At 41.4% G+C, this 17,690-nt stretch overlaps 1 protein-coding gene across 1 annotated transcript in view; it reads right to left on the bottom strand.

Annotated features, from left to right (window-relative positions):
* Window positions 1–17,690, bottom strand: part of Morc1 (MORC family CW-type zinc finger 1) — a 154,529-nt gene that overhangs the window by 20,068 nt on the left and 116,771 nt on the right. The window contains exon 20 of the mRNA XM_085685555.2: window positions 14,834–14,938. Coding sequence (XP_085541681.2) covers window positions 14,834–14,938 — 105 coding nt within the window. The remainder of the gene's footprint in view (window positions 1–14,833; window positions 14,939–17,690) is intronic.

Genomic DNA, 17,690 nt, shown 5'->3' with positions numbered 1-17,690 from the left:
CCGCAGATTTCTAGGGAAATTCAAATTTTCTGGAATCCATTGTTTCTGATGGCTTGCAGGGAAGCCGGTGTCTCTCCAGAAAGTGTTTGCTCCTGCCAGGCAGGCCAGTGACAATATCAGCTGCTCACTTTGTAAAGTCTCTATGTAAAAGGACTGAGTCAGGACAAAGAGCAGACAGGGTGGGGTACCACAGGCTGTGCAGCGCCTGTTGCTAGGAAACTCAGGAACTGGAAGGCATCATTTTATCTGTTTTTTTCTTCTTTTCCTTTGTGCTTTTACTCCCACTGGGTACACATAATTGTCAAGGGCTTGAAAAAGGCACTGGACAAGAAGATGCCCTTCTGCCAAATTCAACACGCCGTTTTTCCTCTTCGCAGCTTTTTGTTATAGACCCCTCCTCTTCACACATTCAGTTGTCCACTGAAGTTGAGTTTGTAATGTGACTCAAGCCCTGGTGTGGTGTGAAGTTCAAAAGCCTGCCTTTTGTAACCCATTTTCTGCAACATGGGAATGATTCTCAACAAATAAAAAGCCAAGTACCCAATATCACGTGATATAAATTCTGAGAAGAAGAAGAACGGTGAGAAAGAAGAATATAGGACCCTCCATAATCTGACCCAGCTGATCCGTAGTCTCTGTCTGTTCCCTCCACTTCTCACTTGTGGCCACCTCCCCACCAATATGCCTGCCACCCTCCGCTCTCAAGGGTCACTGGCTTGCATCTGGGTACTTGTTTGCTCCTCCTGCACCCATCCTTTCTTCTAGCACCCACTCGCTGCCGCCACCCTTGAGCACCCTACCTAAAATAACAGCTCACACCCAACAAAGATGAGCCTATCCCTGCCCCCGCCTCATTTTCTCCTGAACACTTAACAGCACCTGCCGTTCAACATATTCATGCATCCAGCTATGTACCGTCAGATCCTGGCCCCACATATCAGGTCCAAATGGAACCCCAGTTCCCCCCAAAGCAGTGAATAACCCCAAAATGACAGTCTTAACCCAGCTCAAGTGGCACCACAGAAGGATCGCTGGTAAAAGTTCTCCTATGGAATTACTCAGGATCTGGGAAATGAGTTTTCTGTCTGCCAAAAGGAGCCCCTCCTTTGTTTTCCCTTGCCTACAGATTCCCCATTCACGTGTATGTCCAAGTCCACGCTAGCATTCTGGCCCCTCTCATCCTCTGCTCTACCCTAAACTCTCAGGCTGCTTCAGTTCACAGCTCCTCTCCTCCCCAGAGACTCATTCTACTCTCCTTATGGCTTTTCCTGCTCCTGCCTCTCTCACCCCAAGATAGCCTTGGCAGTTTGGAATAAACTTTTCCTCTTCCACCCACAAAGTTCAGTTCAGCAATTTCTTTACTGTGCCCTTTCTTACACCACAGACTTTCACCTTCACAAGGACAAGGAGTGAGCATTGTCACAAAACTGTCTTCTCTGCTGGATCCCCAATAGCTAGGTCAATAACTAACAACACACAAAACCTTGAAAAGACATGTGGTGGTAGGAACCGTGTGTGAAACGAAGTCCGGGAATTAGATCTAAGAAGGAAAGCTTGGATTTACACTGCTTTCTTCTTCTCTTTCCTTTCCTATCACAGGACTTACATTACATGATATTATGTCCCATTCTTACATTATTGTTGAATTAGTATTTATTAGAGTCTTAGAAGACATGGAAGGAAGTGAATACAGGCATTGAGAACTCCAAAGATGCTATCTCCGGTCATCTAGGGCTCTGGGGCCACAGTAAGGATACTGAATGTTGTCTAAGAATGAGGAGCTGTCAGAAAAGTCGGGACAGGAAAAGTGCTTCACGTGACTTATATTTCAAATGGTACACTCGGAGTTTCAGACTGTGGATGCCAAGAGGAATATTGAGATTGTTAATGTGGCTTCTGTAGTTGCTCTATAAGAGATGGTGTTGGCCAGAGTGGTCACTGTGGAGGCAGCGAAATTGAAACAAAAAAGTCTGACTCAACAGGACTGGCTATGTGCTGAATGCAGGGTCTAAAAGGTGAGACACTGAGGAAGAGCCCAAGCATCTTCCACCTGTCCCTGCATGGTGGTGACACTTCTGGAGCTAAAGGAACATGAATATCCTCTTGGAATTCTTTCCTCTTTTCGTTCCTGTACATTCTATCTCAGCTATCCATCCCTGGGTGAGTTATTCTTAGGCTCTACCCTCAGTCTCTTGATGTACCGATTTCAACTGCAGAGGGACGAGCTGCCTTGTCTTATGTGAACATCATCACTGCCTGCCTTTCATGCTTGCTCTAAATATTTCTATCTTGTCAGATCCAAAGGAAATTCTAATTCCCCAACCCCCAAAGGCAGTCTATATATACAGAAAAGAGCTGAAGCTGGACTGTAGGATTTCTGGTGGTTAGATAAAAGCCAGAATTTCTTGGGAACTTATGAAACTGGTTTCCATTTGCCAAGGCAGTCATTTCCCTTACCTCTGGAAGAAGGAAGATGTGGCCCTCCACTGACATATACCTGGGGCTGCATACAAAAGCTACACCGCCTTAGACTCCCTCAGTTTCTACTTACAAGTACTTGTTACAAATTTTAAAATTTGTAACAAGCCTCCTGGCCCTTGTCTCCCCACAGCTACTCACCCTCCTTTTAGCGTGTTATTCTCTACAGTCCTGGCGCTTTCTCTCTTACTCTCCCGGCACCATCCCCTTTTTCTCTCCTGTGTCCTTAGCCCTGGCCATGACCAGTTTACTTCTGTCTCTGCTCTAGACTCTTCCAGACACCTCTGTCTGTTCTCTCTCATTGCCACAGTAAAAAACCATAACCATACAATGGAGTAATCACATTGGCAGCTTCTTTACTGTACGCCTCACCTACACAACTGACCCCACCATTAATACAAATATCTTACTGATACCTCAGTGTTATGGTGGCCACCAAGCAGATTCCTCAGGTCATCTGTTCTTTTCTCATGTATGGCACCCACTTGTCTCAACACTGATTTTATTATTTAGTCCTTCATACTCTTTGCCACAGTGTGCAATTTTTCTCTCTAACATTTTTTATGTCATCTTCTTCCTTATATTGTTTTCAGGCAGTGAGATCCTACTTGAATTTTTATTTGTTTTGTCTGATTTTTGTTAACTTTTATTTTGAATTCAGTCACTGTCTGATAAGGTTTTGGAAACAAAATCCCCATGATTAACAAAAACACAATGAAGGCTTCCTACAGGATCTGTCTCCTGAACATTTAAGCATAAAGTCTCTGACTTCCCAAACCCTTCTCAATGGGATTCTGAGCTAATGGGTCATATTTCACTTTTTTTTTTTTTTTTTTTTTTTTTTTTTGTAGAGAACATTTCTGTTATAACCTAAGGTCCAGCCAGGAATTTTCTAGAAAGGTCACAGAGAGTCCTGTTTAGACAACTTTGCCCACATGGAGCTTCCACCGGCAATGCCCCCTCACTTTTCCTCTCTGAATATTTGTATCCATTATAAAAGACAAATATAGGTCTTGCTCCTCCAACATGTCTTTACCATTTCTCCAGCAGAGTTTTTCTTCCTTCTTCTCAACAGCTACTGTGAGCATATACTACTGCTACTGCCATTTATAGCCAAGCAACTATGACTTGGAAAACACCAGACCATGCAGCAGCCTTAGTTCATTATTATTGTTATTATTACTTATTATCACTCATATACTTTCAATTCTTGACATTATATTTCAAAGCAGATCTCACAGTTTGGTTAACAACCTCCCCCCTAAAAAAAAACCCAAATCTAAGACTACTAAAAAATACTGAGAATTTTATTAAAAAATAATGAAAATACTTTCACTTAGCAAAACTACAAATCAGTTTAAAATTGCCATTAAACATCTCCCTCACAGGTACCCAACTGTGGCAGCAGAAGTGTGTTGTGTCATCCCTGTCTGACATTTTCCCCTTTTAGCCTTCTGGTTTGCAGTTCCAGGATTTAGAGCTTCTGGGGTCACCCCTACCAGCCTTAGCTCGTATTCTCCATGAAGAATTTTGCTTTCTCTGCTTTCTTCTAGATTATCCAAAGAAGACTGAATCTCACTCCTTCCCAATTACACAAGGTGGCTTTAATGGACGCCTTTCATTTGACACAGAATTATTTTCATTTCATCATAAGCAATTATGCCATTCACTCCTGTAGCAACCATGACAGCTGGTGATATTTTTCTTACTTTATTTATTAAATGCAAGCCACTGCAGGTTAAGATTTGACAAAACCGACAAGCAGCGTGTGGGTCTCTTAGGCCACAGATTGTCACCTTCCCATAATGCAATGCTCCTCATGGGATATGGGTAAGTGTGTGTTTTAACTTTCCCGTTCTTTTAGGGATATGGTTATCCACTTTATTTGCTGCTCTGGCACGATACTGCTTAGCAACTCACCTCCATGATGTGACCCTGGCTGCTGACAGGGCACTCACAGGTCCCCACTGTTTAACTGCAGTCTAAGTCACCTATGAGGTGCTCCTTTGTGTGTTTCACATTCACCCTGTGGCTGTCTGCACACTCTGCTGTGTGCTGATGGATGACTCAGGGGAGGCAGAGTATAGGATAATTGTCCTTGGAGCACTTGAGCATCACTGTACTGTTTCTCATGAAAAGGTTCTCAAGGAATGGTTTGGTACTGTTAGAAACCCCAGTCCTTTGCAGGGTCTCAGGAAGGCAAACAGAAAGATTGGTTAGGAAATGGTCTTCTTCACCAGAAAGTGGAAATATCTCCCCTTCTCTTGGGTAAGTAGAATTAACATAGTAAAAATGGCAATCTTACCAAAAGCAATCTACTGATTCGGTGCAATGCCCATTAAAATCCCAGCAAAATTCTTCACAGACCTTGAAAGAACAGTACTCAAGTTCATATGGAAAAGAAAAAACCCAGAATAGCCAAAACAATTCTGTACAATAAAAGAACTTCTGGAGGCATCACAATCCCTGACTTCAAACTCTATTACAGAGCTACAGTACTGAAAACAGCCTGGTTTTTGGCATAAGAACAGACAGGAGGACCAATGGAGCCAAATCAAAGACCCAGATATTAATCCATACACCTACAAACACCTGATTTTTGACAAAGTCAAAAAATATCAAATGGAAAAAAGAAAGCATATTTAACAAATGGTACTAGAACAACTGGATATTAACATTTAGAAGAATGAAAGTAGATCCATATCTATCACCATGCACAAAACTCAAGTCCAAATGGATCAAAGACCTTAACATAAAGCCAGTCACACTGAACTTCATAGAAGAGAAAGTGGAAAGTACACTTGAACACATTGGCACAGGAGACCACTTCCTAAATATAACCCCAGCAGCACGGACACTGGGAGAAACAATTAATAAATGTGACCTCCTGAAACCGAGAAGCTTCTGTAAAGCAGAGGATATGGTCAAGAAGACAAAACAACAGCCTACAGAATGGGAAAAATCTTCACTAATCCTACATCATACAATGGATATAGGTGATCTCCAAAATATACAAAGAACTCAAGAAATTGGTCATCAAAAGAAAAAATAATCCAATAAAAAAATGGAGTACAGACCTAAACAAAGAACTCTCAACAGAGGAATCTAAAATGACTGAAAGACACTTAAGGAAATGCTCAACATCCTTAGCCATCAGAGAAATGCAAATCAAAACAACTCTGAGATTCCATCTTACACCTGTAAGAATGACCAAGATCAAAAACACTGATGACAACTTATGCTGGAGAGGTTGTGGGGGAAAGGGAACACTTCTGCATTGCTGGTGGGAATGCAGGCTGGTACAGCCCCTTTGGATGTCAGTATGGCGATTTCTCAGAAAATTAGGAAGCAGCCTTCTTCAAGACCCAGCAATAACATTTTTGGGTATATATCCAAAGGATGCTCAATTGTATCACAAGGACAAGTGCTCAACTGCTAGGCTTCTCGAGCCTCCTTATTCATCAGGAAAAGGTGAGTGCACTATCCCCCACACACACACATTCCCACAACCCCACAACGACAATCGTTCCGCTGCTGTAGGACAATCAGACAGGATAGGGAGTCAAAGCAAAAACTCGTTTAATGGTATCAGTCAGGAGATTATATAGGGTTGTGATGGGCATGAGAAGATTGGAATGGGTTGAGGCAGAGTGAGTAAGGAACAAGGGCCAATAATATTCTGCCATGCTAGCAATCATTGGGCACAGGCGGGTCTAGGTTGGGATGTACTGAGTCACTCACATGCAGAAGTCATGGCCAAAGACAGGTCTCCAAACTCAAGCTAGGCTCAGGAAGTTACACTATGCCTCACTCTTGGGCCTCATGAGTGACATTCAACTATATTCATAGCAGCACTGTTTGTCATAACCAGAACCTGGAAACAACGTAAATGCCCCTTGACCAAAGAATGGATAATGAAAATGTGACACATTTACACAATGGAGCACTACACAGCAGAAAAAAAAAATGACATCTTGAAATTTACAGGCAAATGGATGGAGCTAAAAAACATCATATTGAGTGAGGTAATCCAGGCCCAGAAAGACAATCATCATATGTACTCCTCATAAATGGTTTTTAAACATAAATCAAAGAAAACCAGCCTACAAATCACAATCCCAGAGAACCTAGACAGCAATGAGGACCCTAAGGGAGATATGCATGGATCTAATCTACATGGGAAGTAGAAAAAGACAAGATCTCCTGAGTAAATTGGGAGCATGGGACCATGGGAGAGGGCTGAAAGAGAGGGGAGCAGAGAAAAATATATAGCTCAATAAAATCAATTTTTAAAAAAGAAATGGTCCTCTTTTGAAATGAATGTAACTTCAATATTCTAAAATCTTGTCACCATAGCACTCAGTGTATATGACTAAAAGACCGATGTGGTTCCTTAGGAAAACTTGTAACTCAGAACTGGGTTCACTCAGGGGGAATACAGCAGAGTTAGGGACTCATCAGGCAGGGTCTTTGCAACTCTTATTTTCTTTATCAGATTTGGAGGTCAGTCACCTTTTAAACTCATCATATAACACTGATGACCAAAATTTAGTTGCAGTTGTTTTGGGTTGTCCTCTAGGCTGGATTTTAACCACCATAAACAAAGTCTAGACTGACAACTTGTCAGCTCACCTAGTGCGCTTCGGTTTTTACATGAAAGCTCTGTCACTGATCCTAGGAATTCAGACAGCCCTGGTGCTTTCAGGGAGCTGGAAGTAGCTCCTATAGAATGACTAAAAATACAGAGCAAATCAGGCGTCCTTGTGAGGCTTGGCTCGGCTCTGGCACAGAGAGATACCTCCATCCTCTTGTTCCCTTATCCGCAGATCCTTCTTGGGCCCCAAACTGTGTTGAACTCTATTTTGAATACACGGGTGGTTACATCTTCCCAAACATCTAAAAGCTCCATTGACTTTTAAAACATTTCTGGCAGAATCATCTGGCCATCAAGCTTTTGAAGATGTGGACAGAATTCTGTTGACACAACTCCTCAGTTTGGAAATGCTTGAGACAGAAAACAGGTCAGAATATCAAGTATTCATCAAAAAAGATGGCAAAGCATGCACTTTGAACACAGATGATAAACCTATACGCCAGTCTGCTCTCAAGACCTGGCCCAAAGAGGGAGATGTATCCATAGAGGACAAGAGAGTTAAAGAACAGTCTGATCAAAAGGTCTGTGTGAGGGACAGGAAGAGAGGACTCAATATCAAGGGAATTTACTATCTTTATGGTAGTCACATGTCAGCTTACCACCACCTATGACTGTAGTATCAGAGCATCTGATGCCCCTTCTGATATCCACTGACACAAAGGCACACACACACACACACACACACACTCAACCTGTCTAAAAGAATCTCAGCACAATTCACATTAGCTGTGAAGACAGCTGACATAGGGACAGTTTTTTAACGGTTGTATAATGTCTCATTAATTGAATTCTAAACTATCTGTGTGTACCACGGTATAGAGGTATTTGCTCATGGTTTAGTAAACTACATTTACCTCATACATTTAGACTAGTCACTGAAGATTAATACAGATCAAAACAGATACAAGGAAAGAACAAACATTGACTCCTTCTAGAATCCAGAATTTTCTTCATGAATTTGGAATATGTAGCCCAGAAAGGTGAATTAAGGCATGCATATGCATACTCAAAGTTTGCACTTCCGTCTCTCTTACTTGAGTTTCAGAAAAATTATTCTTACTCAAATTTGGAGATTTTCAAAGTGAGCTTTCTTCAGATTTATCATTTGCTTTGGTAACCATCTGTTGGAGTTGACAACTTGGTTATGCCATGGGCATTAAGCAAAGAGCCTTTAGAGAGGAGAGTCTGTAGTTGCTTCATATATTTCATCCTGTGACATGACTTGAAGGAACACTTAACTCTTAGGCTGCTTGCTGTTCTCTTCCCATTGCTTCCTTTTATTTATATAGCTTCTATTATGCATGGTATAGCAATAGCTACTCAGACTGCCTCACTTTTGAGTGCAGCAGTGGGGCGTGAGGGTACTGATAAAACCAGGTCCAGTCCCAGTTCTTGGGTATGGAACCCAAGTCCCACATTTCTGGCTGGAGTCTGGAGTCTAATTGCCAGTTATCACAGACCAGTGTTCAGGAGTTTTCCTTAAATTTAGCCAAGTCCTTGGCAGAGATGTAAGATGCTGAGCAATAACAGAGGAAATACAATAGTGTTTACGCAGACACTGATTCTACTGACAAAAATTGGCATGCTTATAAGAGATGCAATGAAAGAGTTTCTCCTTCTCTCCCAGCTGGGAGGAAGCGGGACCTATTGGAACTTTACACATAAGTTTGGAAATGTTTGAGACAGAAGAAAGGTCAGAATATCATTCCTGGATATGACAAAATAGTGGATTTTTCTGGAGGCCAAAGGTAAGGCAATACTAGGTCATGGGGAATGTTAGGGGTAAATATATGGCCACAATCACATTCCAAAACAAATCCCCAAACAAACACAAAACCAAAACACACACACACACACACACACACACACACACACACACACACACACACACAAAGAGCTGACTGAGCAGAGGGGCTGCCCAGAGAGCAACACTCTTACAGCCATCTATAAGATGACTCTAATACAACTCCAGGTTGACTACAAAAAGAGACAAGTACTGAGGAAAAAACAGTACACTGTTCAGGCCATATGTAGGGAGGACAAGGAGAGAAGAAATAAGTTTGAGATTTATACTATTCTGGTCAAGGAATCAGTGATGGATTAAGTTTGTTTTAAGATTTATTTTTATTTTTGTGTATGAGCATGCTGCATGTGTGTGTGCCCAAGGAGGCCAGAAGAAGGTGTCAGATTCCCCTGGAGCTGGAGCTGTGGGCGGCTCACAATGAACACAGCTGGGAATTAGATTTTCATTCTCTGCAGGAGGTCCAAGTGCTCTTGACTGCTAAGTCATCCCTCCCGCCCCACGGGCTCGTCATTACAAGTTTATAATTGGCATATATGTACTTGAACTCACCTATGTGGACAGTACTGAACTTCCATACATGTATATAATGTGGAATGGCACATCATGGCGATTAGCACCTTCCATCTCCTCAAATATTCTGGGTTGGTAACCTCTGAACTCTTGCAGGTATTTTAAATTATAGCATGAGTAATTGTTGTGAATTATCGGTCCCTTCTGCACTATATACCCTAAGAGCATTTCTCCTTTTGGATATGTGTTTTAGCAGTCACTATTCACACCTTTTCTAGCCTTCTGCCATTCACGCCCTGTACTGATATCTGTGTTGTTAACTTTTTCAGTGTCCAGAAATGAGGGAGGAAATGCAATGTTTGTCTTTGGGGCCTGGTGTGTGTTTCATTTAATTTCATTAAATTCATATAATTTAATGTTTCAGTTCTATGCATGTTGATACCAATGGCAAGTTTCATCTTGGGGTGTGTGTATGTATGTATGTATGTATGTATATTTAGTTATATTATATAACTATATTGCATATAGCTTTAGATGGTTTTGGTTCTTAAAGTCAATTAAAGACTCTGGCCCATAGATGTTCATCTCTACAACCCTGAAAGCCATCTAGCCTAAAATTCCTCCATTTCAACAAATACACTACATTTCTTGGAATTCTCAAGTTTAAGTGAAGAAGACTGGCATATCTCAGGTGATCTAAGTGGAAGAGGCTGATGTGACAACTAATCAGTTACCGCGGTTAGTGATGACAGATAAAAGAAAATGTCACAAAGAGCCCTTCAAGAAGAAGGAGCTGTGGTTGGACAGCTGGGGCTCAGTGTGGCCACCTCCCGCAGTGTGACTATGAGAGACCTTTTATTTTCCTCATCTGTGAAGCGGGAATGAAAAGACTCCTCCTCAGGCTATCAAGGTTAGGTGAAGTGACACAGGGAAGAACATCCATCAGATTTCATCCTGGCCACACAGAAAAGGGAACTGATTCAGTAAAATACTCCTGTGCACTCACACTGAGATCTACCACCCACATGCCTTGACACACCACACACACACATACACGCACACGCACACACCAAAATGTGCGAACAGTTCATCTTAACAGGGACAGAGATGATAAATCTGGACCACACTAGTTTCCCTAGGTTGTTGGATGATGATTCCCATGCTAAACAGAATTGTGGAGAATAATGAGAGAATTTTGGTGAACTTTGGATGAAGGGTCCCGCACCGATCTGACTGGGAGGCTAACTAGCGCATATGGAAGAAGATCAAGATGCTTTTTGGAAAATTTTTCATTTTATTATCTTCAAGGCAAGTCTTTTTGTGTCTAGAAAAGTGTGTTAAGCTTACTGAGTCCCGGTTGGAAACTTCCACAGTTCTGAATGATGTGCAAGGTCGAACAAAGAACGTGTTCATTGCATGGTCTCAGAAAATGAATGGCGTACAATGTCTGAGAGGCCAAGTAAAAATTAATGTCAAAACTCAAAAAGTGCTGTGGTAGTAATGACAGTCTACACAGCCCGAAGCCGAAGCCCCTGCAAGCAAGGCAATGAGCCCAAGACCTTGGGAGCATGTTCCACGTGACACACAGATAGCATAAGAGAAGGAGGACAGTGAAAATCCCTCCTCAGATCAGGGCCATGGCCAGCAGTAGATGACCCACACCAAACAGACTCGCATCACCTTTATAAGTTCTTTGTCTCACAATGTCGTGGTTGAGCTTCTTTTAACCTTACAGATCCTTTGTGTAGACATCATGGCTTCTGTTTTTATGTTTTTAAAGGGATTCCTTTGTGTGCAAATGTGTGTGTCTCTACACATACCTGTGTTCCCATACTTTTTCTTTGGTTCTTCTTCTCCTGTTGGTTTATTTAGTAGTATTCCAGTTTCTTTGTGTTTTGTCTTATTATTCCTTAGATGCCTGTTTGTTTCCTATCTAGAGAGAGAAAGGGTGTGGACCTAGATGGAAGGGGAGGAATGGGGAGGAGTTGGGAGGCGGGAAACTATAATCAGAATAGATTGTGTGGGGGGAAAATCCATTTTCAATTAAATGAAATAAAAAAAGATTTCGGGGCAGGAAAAAGGAAGAACTGGGGATAACAGACGATGTTGTTAGGATACTGGGATGCAGCAGCAAGGTGATTTGGGAGAAAACATGATTTCATGGCTGAAATAATAAGTAACGGTGAAATCAAAGGGGGATATGAGGGGCAAATGATGCTATCAGTGTTTTATTTGAAGTTGGACAACTGTCAATACAAGAGCCAATGAGGCAGACAAAGTCAGAAAGGAGAAAAATGAAGTGCCCCCATTCATTTTCATCAAAAGATTGAACACACATCTTTTCTAAAGGCAGGTGGGTAACCGTTATCAACACAGCCAAGGAAAAGTATGCTAAGCAGAATGAAAATGTTCCCCACACAACATGAAACCAGTACAGTACAGCAGAGAAAAGCATCAGGTAAGGACTCTCTGTGTGAGCAGAACACACCACATCTCTGAGTCTATTATACATGGGAATAAGGCCCTAGGCCCACACTCAACTAAGCTCATCAAAATAATAAATAGTAACATCGTAGGTGAAGGGTGAGTTTCTGGTGTCATAGTTAATTTTCCTTCCTTAAGCAACAACTTCTTGTACCACTATTAGCACTGACTACTTTTCCCCTTTACAGTCAACAAGCAGAGCATCCAAATGAAAGAGGCATAAACACACGGGCACATATACCACATCCACACACATACATGCCACATTCACACACACACACACATACTACATTCACACACACACACACACACACACACACACACACACATACCACATCCACACACATACATACCACATTCACACACACACACACACACACCACATTAACACACATTCATAGTAATCTAAAAATAACCGTGAAGGATCTTGGGTGTTAAAAATCTTCTTTTTGCTTTTTACTATAAGAAAGTGCAGGCAGAGAAGTGTTCATAGGTAATTATTTCTTAGTTCAATTATTTCGCCTATGGCCAAACAGAAATTAATGTTCATCTTGCTCAGATGAATTATGTAAATTAATTAGTTACATGATTTGGAAACAAATACCCTGCTAGGATCACAGCATCACACATTAAACACCTACCATGCCCACACCCATGAAACAGCAGAACTTGACAAACAGACCACACAAACACATCACAGTTAATTTGTGAAAAAGCACTTACTAAAAGCTCGTACATGTAAGTTTAGAAAGGCAACGGTGTAACAGCTCCATGACAAGCTGATAAAGACGTTGAGGTCTCTGCAAAACAAGCGGTGACCCCTAACAGTCACAGGTGCAGCTGTGTCAAACGGGGCGTCACAGAGGTCTGTGGTTAAAACGCTGCTGAGAGTTCTTTTTCAGCTTCCTTTTCAGCTTCTGCCTCTTTTCTAACTTTGAAAATTCTTTAATGTTTTCTTGCTAGATGGTCTGGATTTTGGTAATCCTTATCACTGATGTTAAGGGGTTTGGTTTGGTTTGATTATTTTGTTGTTGTTGTTTTTTCCTGCCCCCATGTATAAGTTAATCTTTGTCAATGTGATTTCTTTCTCTTTTCTAATGACTTATTATATCAGTTGCAATGTGTTTGATGAGATGCCTCGAAGTAGTAGGGACTAGACACAAATAGAAGAAAATAGACTGGCCAAGGTGATCATAGTTCAGGGTGGAAAAGGGGGCCACATGGGTATTGATGGAGTTCCATTTGAAATTTTCCATATTTTTTTTCTAAATAAAAGCTTCCTATACTCCTGTTGTATGCCTTGCTTCAATAATGTTCTCGTGAAGAGACATAAAGTCAGATGAAGTATGTTCCCCTCTGGACCAAGTAAAATTTAAACAATTCATGAATATAGAGGGATGCCATATAGCGTATGGGCAGTGTCTTTAACAGGGCTCCACAGGTAGAGTCAACAGCTTGGCCAGTTCTTGTTCAGAATCAATCCTGAACAACAAGGGTTTGCCACATTTGGCTTAGTGAAGGCAAAGAGATTCCACAGTTGCCAAGACACACGGCTGTTTGATACCAACTCTCAGAAGAACGAGGCATTATCCAGTGGAGTGAGTGAGAAGCATGCTCGTGTTGCCCGAAGAGCCACCTAATTTAAGTCAATTCAAAATTATACTTCATAAACTCACTTCTATTTGCTAGTCCTGGACGTGCCACAAAATCATACTCCAAGAACAATTTTGTGGTTTTGAAGAAACAGAGGTCACAAGACTCTTTTCTTGGAGTTTTCTCATATAAATGAGAATTCTCCTCATATAATTAAATTTTTGATCCTGTTCTGACACACAGGTATGCAGACACACAAACACACAGGTACACACCCACATGAACAGTCCTCCTGCATACACACTACTCATTCTGTCAATAAGAGGACGTGAATGCTCAGGTATACATGGGACATATAAATAAGGCCCTCTTTTCACAATGCATAGGGACTATTATAGAAGAGTGGTAAGAAGGATTCCAGGAGTCAGAGTGAGTCTTCATCAAAGAAATTTTTGCCAGACAGGAGAGAACGTTACATACATGAATTTCCAATGGGTGAGTCTTCATGCAGAAGACTTATAAAAGACCAAACTGTCAAAATCACACTGTAGATGAAAAGGGACTCAAGAAGTTCCACCTTCTCTGAAGACCTACTGGCTATTGATGGCTAATGTAGATTAAAATTATTTTTCTTCAGTAATAAGGCTTTGCAAGGCTACCCACGCTCTAGTGTATGGTCCTACAGCCAATATACATACAGTCACACAAATTAAACTCAGTGGGAATTACAAAAACATGATTTCATGTGGGAAAAAGGTGGGGGGATAGTGGATGAATTGAAGGGGGGGGAAATAATGGTAAAGCAGGTGAAAATATATTCATATATGAATACTAAATAAACAAGATATAAACACACACAAAAAAAAATACTAAAGTTATACTTCAGATTCTAATGTAACTTAATGGCCCCTAGCACCACAAAATAGACAGACAGACAAACAGTAAATAAATAATCAGGACCAAAACATCAAGAAAGAATTAAAATTTCTGACAAGAGTCCACATTTAAAATTGCATATGATTTTGATTGGGACACAGGGCTCTGAAATGCTTTTCAAATGATACGTATAGTTTTTACACATTTATAAATATGACAAAGTTCTCTCAGCCTGGTAACTAAGAAGAAAGGGGTCACAGGCTAGAGTTTAGTTATATATTTACTACTTCATGCAGCCAGAGGTAACAGCTAATGGCTTGGGACATGCTCCCTCATCATGTGACTGAGCTGTATGTTTCAGCTACCCAGACCCTTCAATGCTTGTGACTAGGAGAGTGTCTTAAGGTGCCATTCATCAGTGAGGCTAGTCTTACCAGGATTACGGCTGGATCGCTACTGCCAGTTTGAACGTCAGTGGATGCTTTGTATCTCTGCAAGAGGTTTTCACTCTGCCTCTTTTTTGTTTCCCATGAAGAGACCTAAAATAGTAACGAAAATTATGCAATAATTAGAATCAACCAATGGTATACATTAAGTCACTTTAAGCATTTCATAGAGACTGTTTAACTGCAGGGTAATTCAGGGAAAACTCAAATATGTGATTGGTCAGCACCTAGAGGGCATAGGCAGAAGGATCACAAACCAAGGATGATCTATATACACAGACTATAAAAAAAGAAAAGGCAACAAGAAATGCAAAGAATTAAATCATTCAAGCAATTACAGTAAAGATCAACTAACAACACATAGCAATTTTATAGAAAAGAATAATTACCTTTGTTTTAAATACTTATGAAGAATTTAATGATCTCCTGATTTGTCTACCCCATGTTTGATTTCCATAAATACAATGTCTTTCAAAATCAAAATAACTTAGTTTTCAAGAGTTGAGCTTTCATGCTGCCTCTATTTGATGATGCTCCATCTGCCAATGGGTCCCAATCTGGTTTCTGCCCCTTTCACTCCCCACCACACCAGCAGCAGCAGTGAGTCTTCCCCATCTCATTCCTACTGCCTCTAAGTTTGGTTAAGTCAAAGAGCATTTTTCAGACCTATAGAATTTAGCTCTCCTGCCCAGCTCTTTTTTAATCTCCTTATTCCCCACTTGATTTTAATGATGAAGCCCATTCCTAGTTTCTCTTCTCATAGGACTAGCAAGTCCTTCAGTCTGTACAAGCACTGTCCCAGCCTTAACTGTCTGCCTTCTTCTCATGTATCCTTCACCCCTACCCACCCCCACTCACGCTCAAATGTGTCAGCACTTCACAAGCTCATGAGTCCTTTTCAGACCTCAGCCCTAAACCAAAACTCACACATGTGCCTCCTTTCCTTGGCAAGGAAACTCCAGTTCCAGGGGATTGATACCCTCACACAGACAATCGCCATATCTCTCTGCTCACGCAGTACCCCTAATATATCACCAAGATGGAACTACTTCTACCATCATTCTGGACCACACTCTAATGATTTCTCCTCTAGAGCAGCCTCAGAACTGCTTGGCTCACACTGACTCTATTAAACATAATCATTGGAATAGAATCCACGCACCAGTTACCAGTCTCAGACAGGGACCTCTTTCCATTCCGTCCTGGTATTGCTACCAGTACACAGTGTAGGCAACCACTGAATAGAACACTGCTCTGCTTAAATAAAGAGAAAGAGCAAAACCAGCCTCAGTACTCTGCATCGCACCCCACAGCAGCGTGTGTCTCCAGCAGCCAATGCAGAGAAACAAAGTGCTGGGCTTCGGTTTGGCAGAAGAATCCCACATCTTTCCAGAGGAGGTCAGACTGAGCAGAGGCATTAATCAGATGCTGTGGGACATGGGACACGCATAAGCAAAACAAAGCAAGGCATCTCCCACTTGGGAGATGAGCCCTGCATCTGTCTACAGCTCTATGGGCTTCTTATCTCTTGGACCATCTTCATGTGGCCAAAGAGATAACATAATCTGAGACTTCTCTAAGCAACTCTCTAACTGTTCTTCTGTACTAGGCCCAGACTAAGCCTTTCTGAAAGAAAATCTGGACACACAACTTTCCCATGTTCTTGCTGCTTTTAGGATAATGCAACCCCTTCCTCAAGCCTTCCAGGACTTCATGTGGCTACGATTCCTATACAGGCCATCCTCCTGCTCCTTTCTGCAGCTCTGCATCACCATTGCTTGTCGCCTTAAAATTCTTTGCATTCATCTGTGGGGCAAATGCTCTGCCTCTGCCATTACCAATTTAATTGCATGTTATTCTAAAAACAGGGACATTTTCCCCCTGGAAAGACATCTTTTAATTCTTAATTAAACTCCTTATTGTAAGCACTGGTGCTCTTGGGTCACAAACAGCTGCTAATACAGAATATGAAGAGGAGACCGAGCAGTTAGGAATCCTCACTGCTCATGTTCAGGAGCAGAGCTTGGTTCCCAGCACACACATCTAATGGCTCACAATAGCCCATAGCACCAGTTCCAGGGCATCTGACATCGTCTTCTAGACCCCGCGGGTTCCCACGCCCATATGGTACACATCTACACAGACAAGTACGCATGCACATGAATAAAAGTAAAAATAGAATTTTAAAAATGTTACAAACCACAAGCTAGGTAGAGTAGCATCTAAGTCTACTTCCAGCTACTCTGGAGACTGAAGAGGGAGAGAATCCTGGGAAATATGGGAAAACTCTCTCTGAATAATAGGGGGGAAAAAAACGTAAGCAACTGCCACCATCAGCGGTTCACATGTGTCTGTCAAAGCATTAAACAGTTTTATTGTAAGCTTGATGACAGAGGAGTCCCACGTGTACATATGCTGAAACGTCCACAATAAGATTATACAGAACAGATGGACACAAACACACGCTTAAATACTATGTAAAACTACAGAAGGGTTTGTGTACATACAAACAGTACGTAAACACATTCATTTCATGTTAGCTTTACATACGTGTACATTTAAGTTAAACTCTATATTTAAGATCTAAAATACGTGGCTTTAACATCACAAATGTAAGATCTTTTCCCAGCCAGGCATTCTTTGGGATACCATCACTTGGCTGAATTCTGATATTAACAATCTAACTTTTCTTCCAAAATAGAGAATTCAGGGGGGAAAATAGAAACTGGGACTCTATCCAGCAAACACAGGTTGCAATGTACATCCCATAATTAGAGTGAGCTAAAAAGGCGAAAGTGGAGCCAAACCTTTACCAGATGCTATTTCTGGAACAAGAAAATTATTA

The sequence above is a fragment of the Myodes glareolus genome, chromosome 2 (assembly GCF_982192425.1).
Source record: "Myodes glareolus chromosome 2, mMyoGla1.1, whole genome shotgun sequence".
Classification (NCBI taxonomy): domain Eukaryota; kingdom Metazoa; phylum Chordata; class Mammalia; order Rodentia; family Cricetidae; genus Myodes; species Myodes glareolus.
This window is presented reverse-complemented; position numbering and strand designations above follow the sequence as displayed.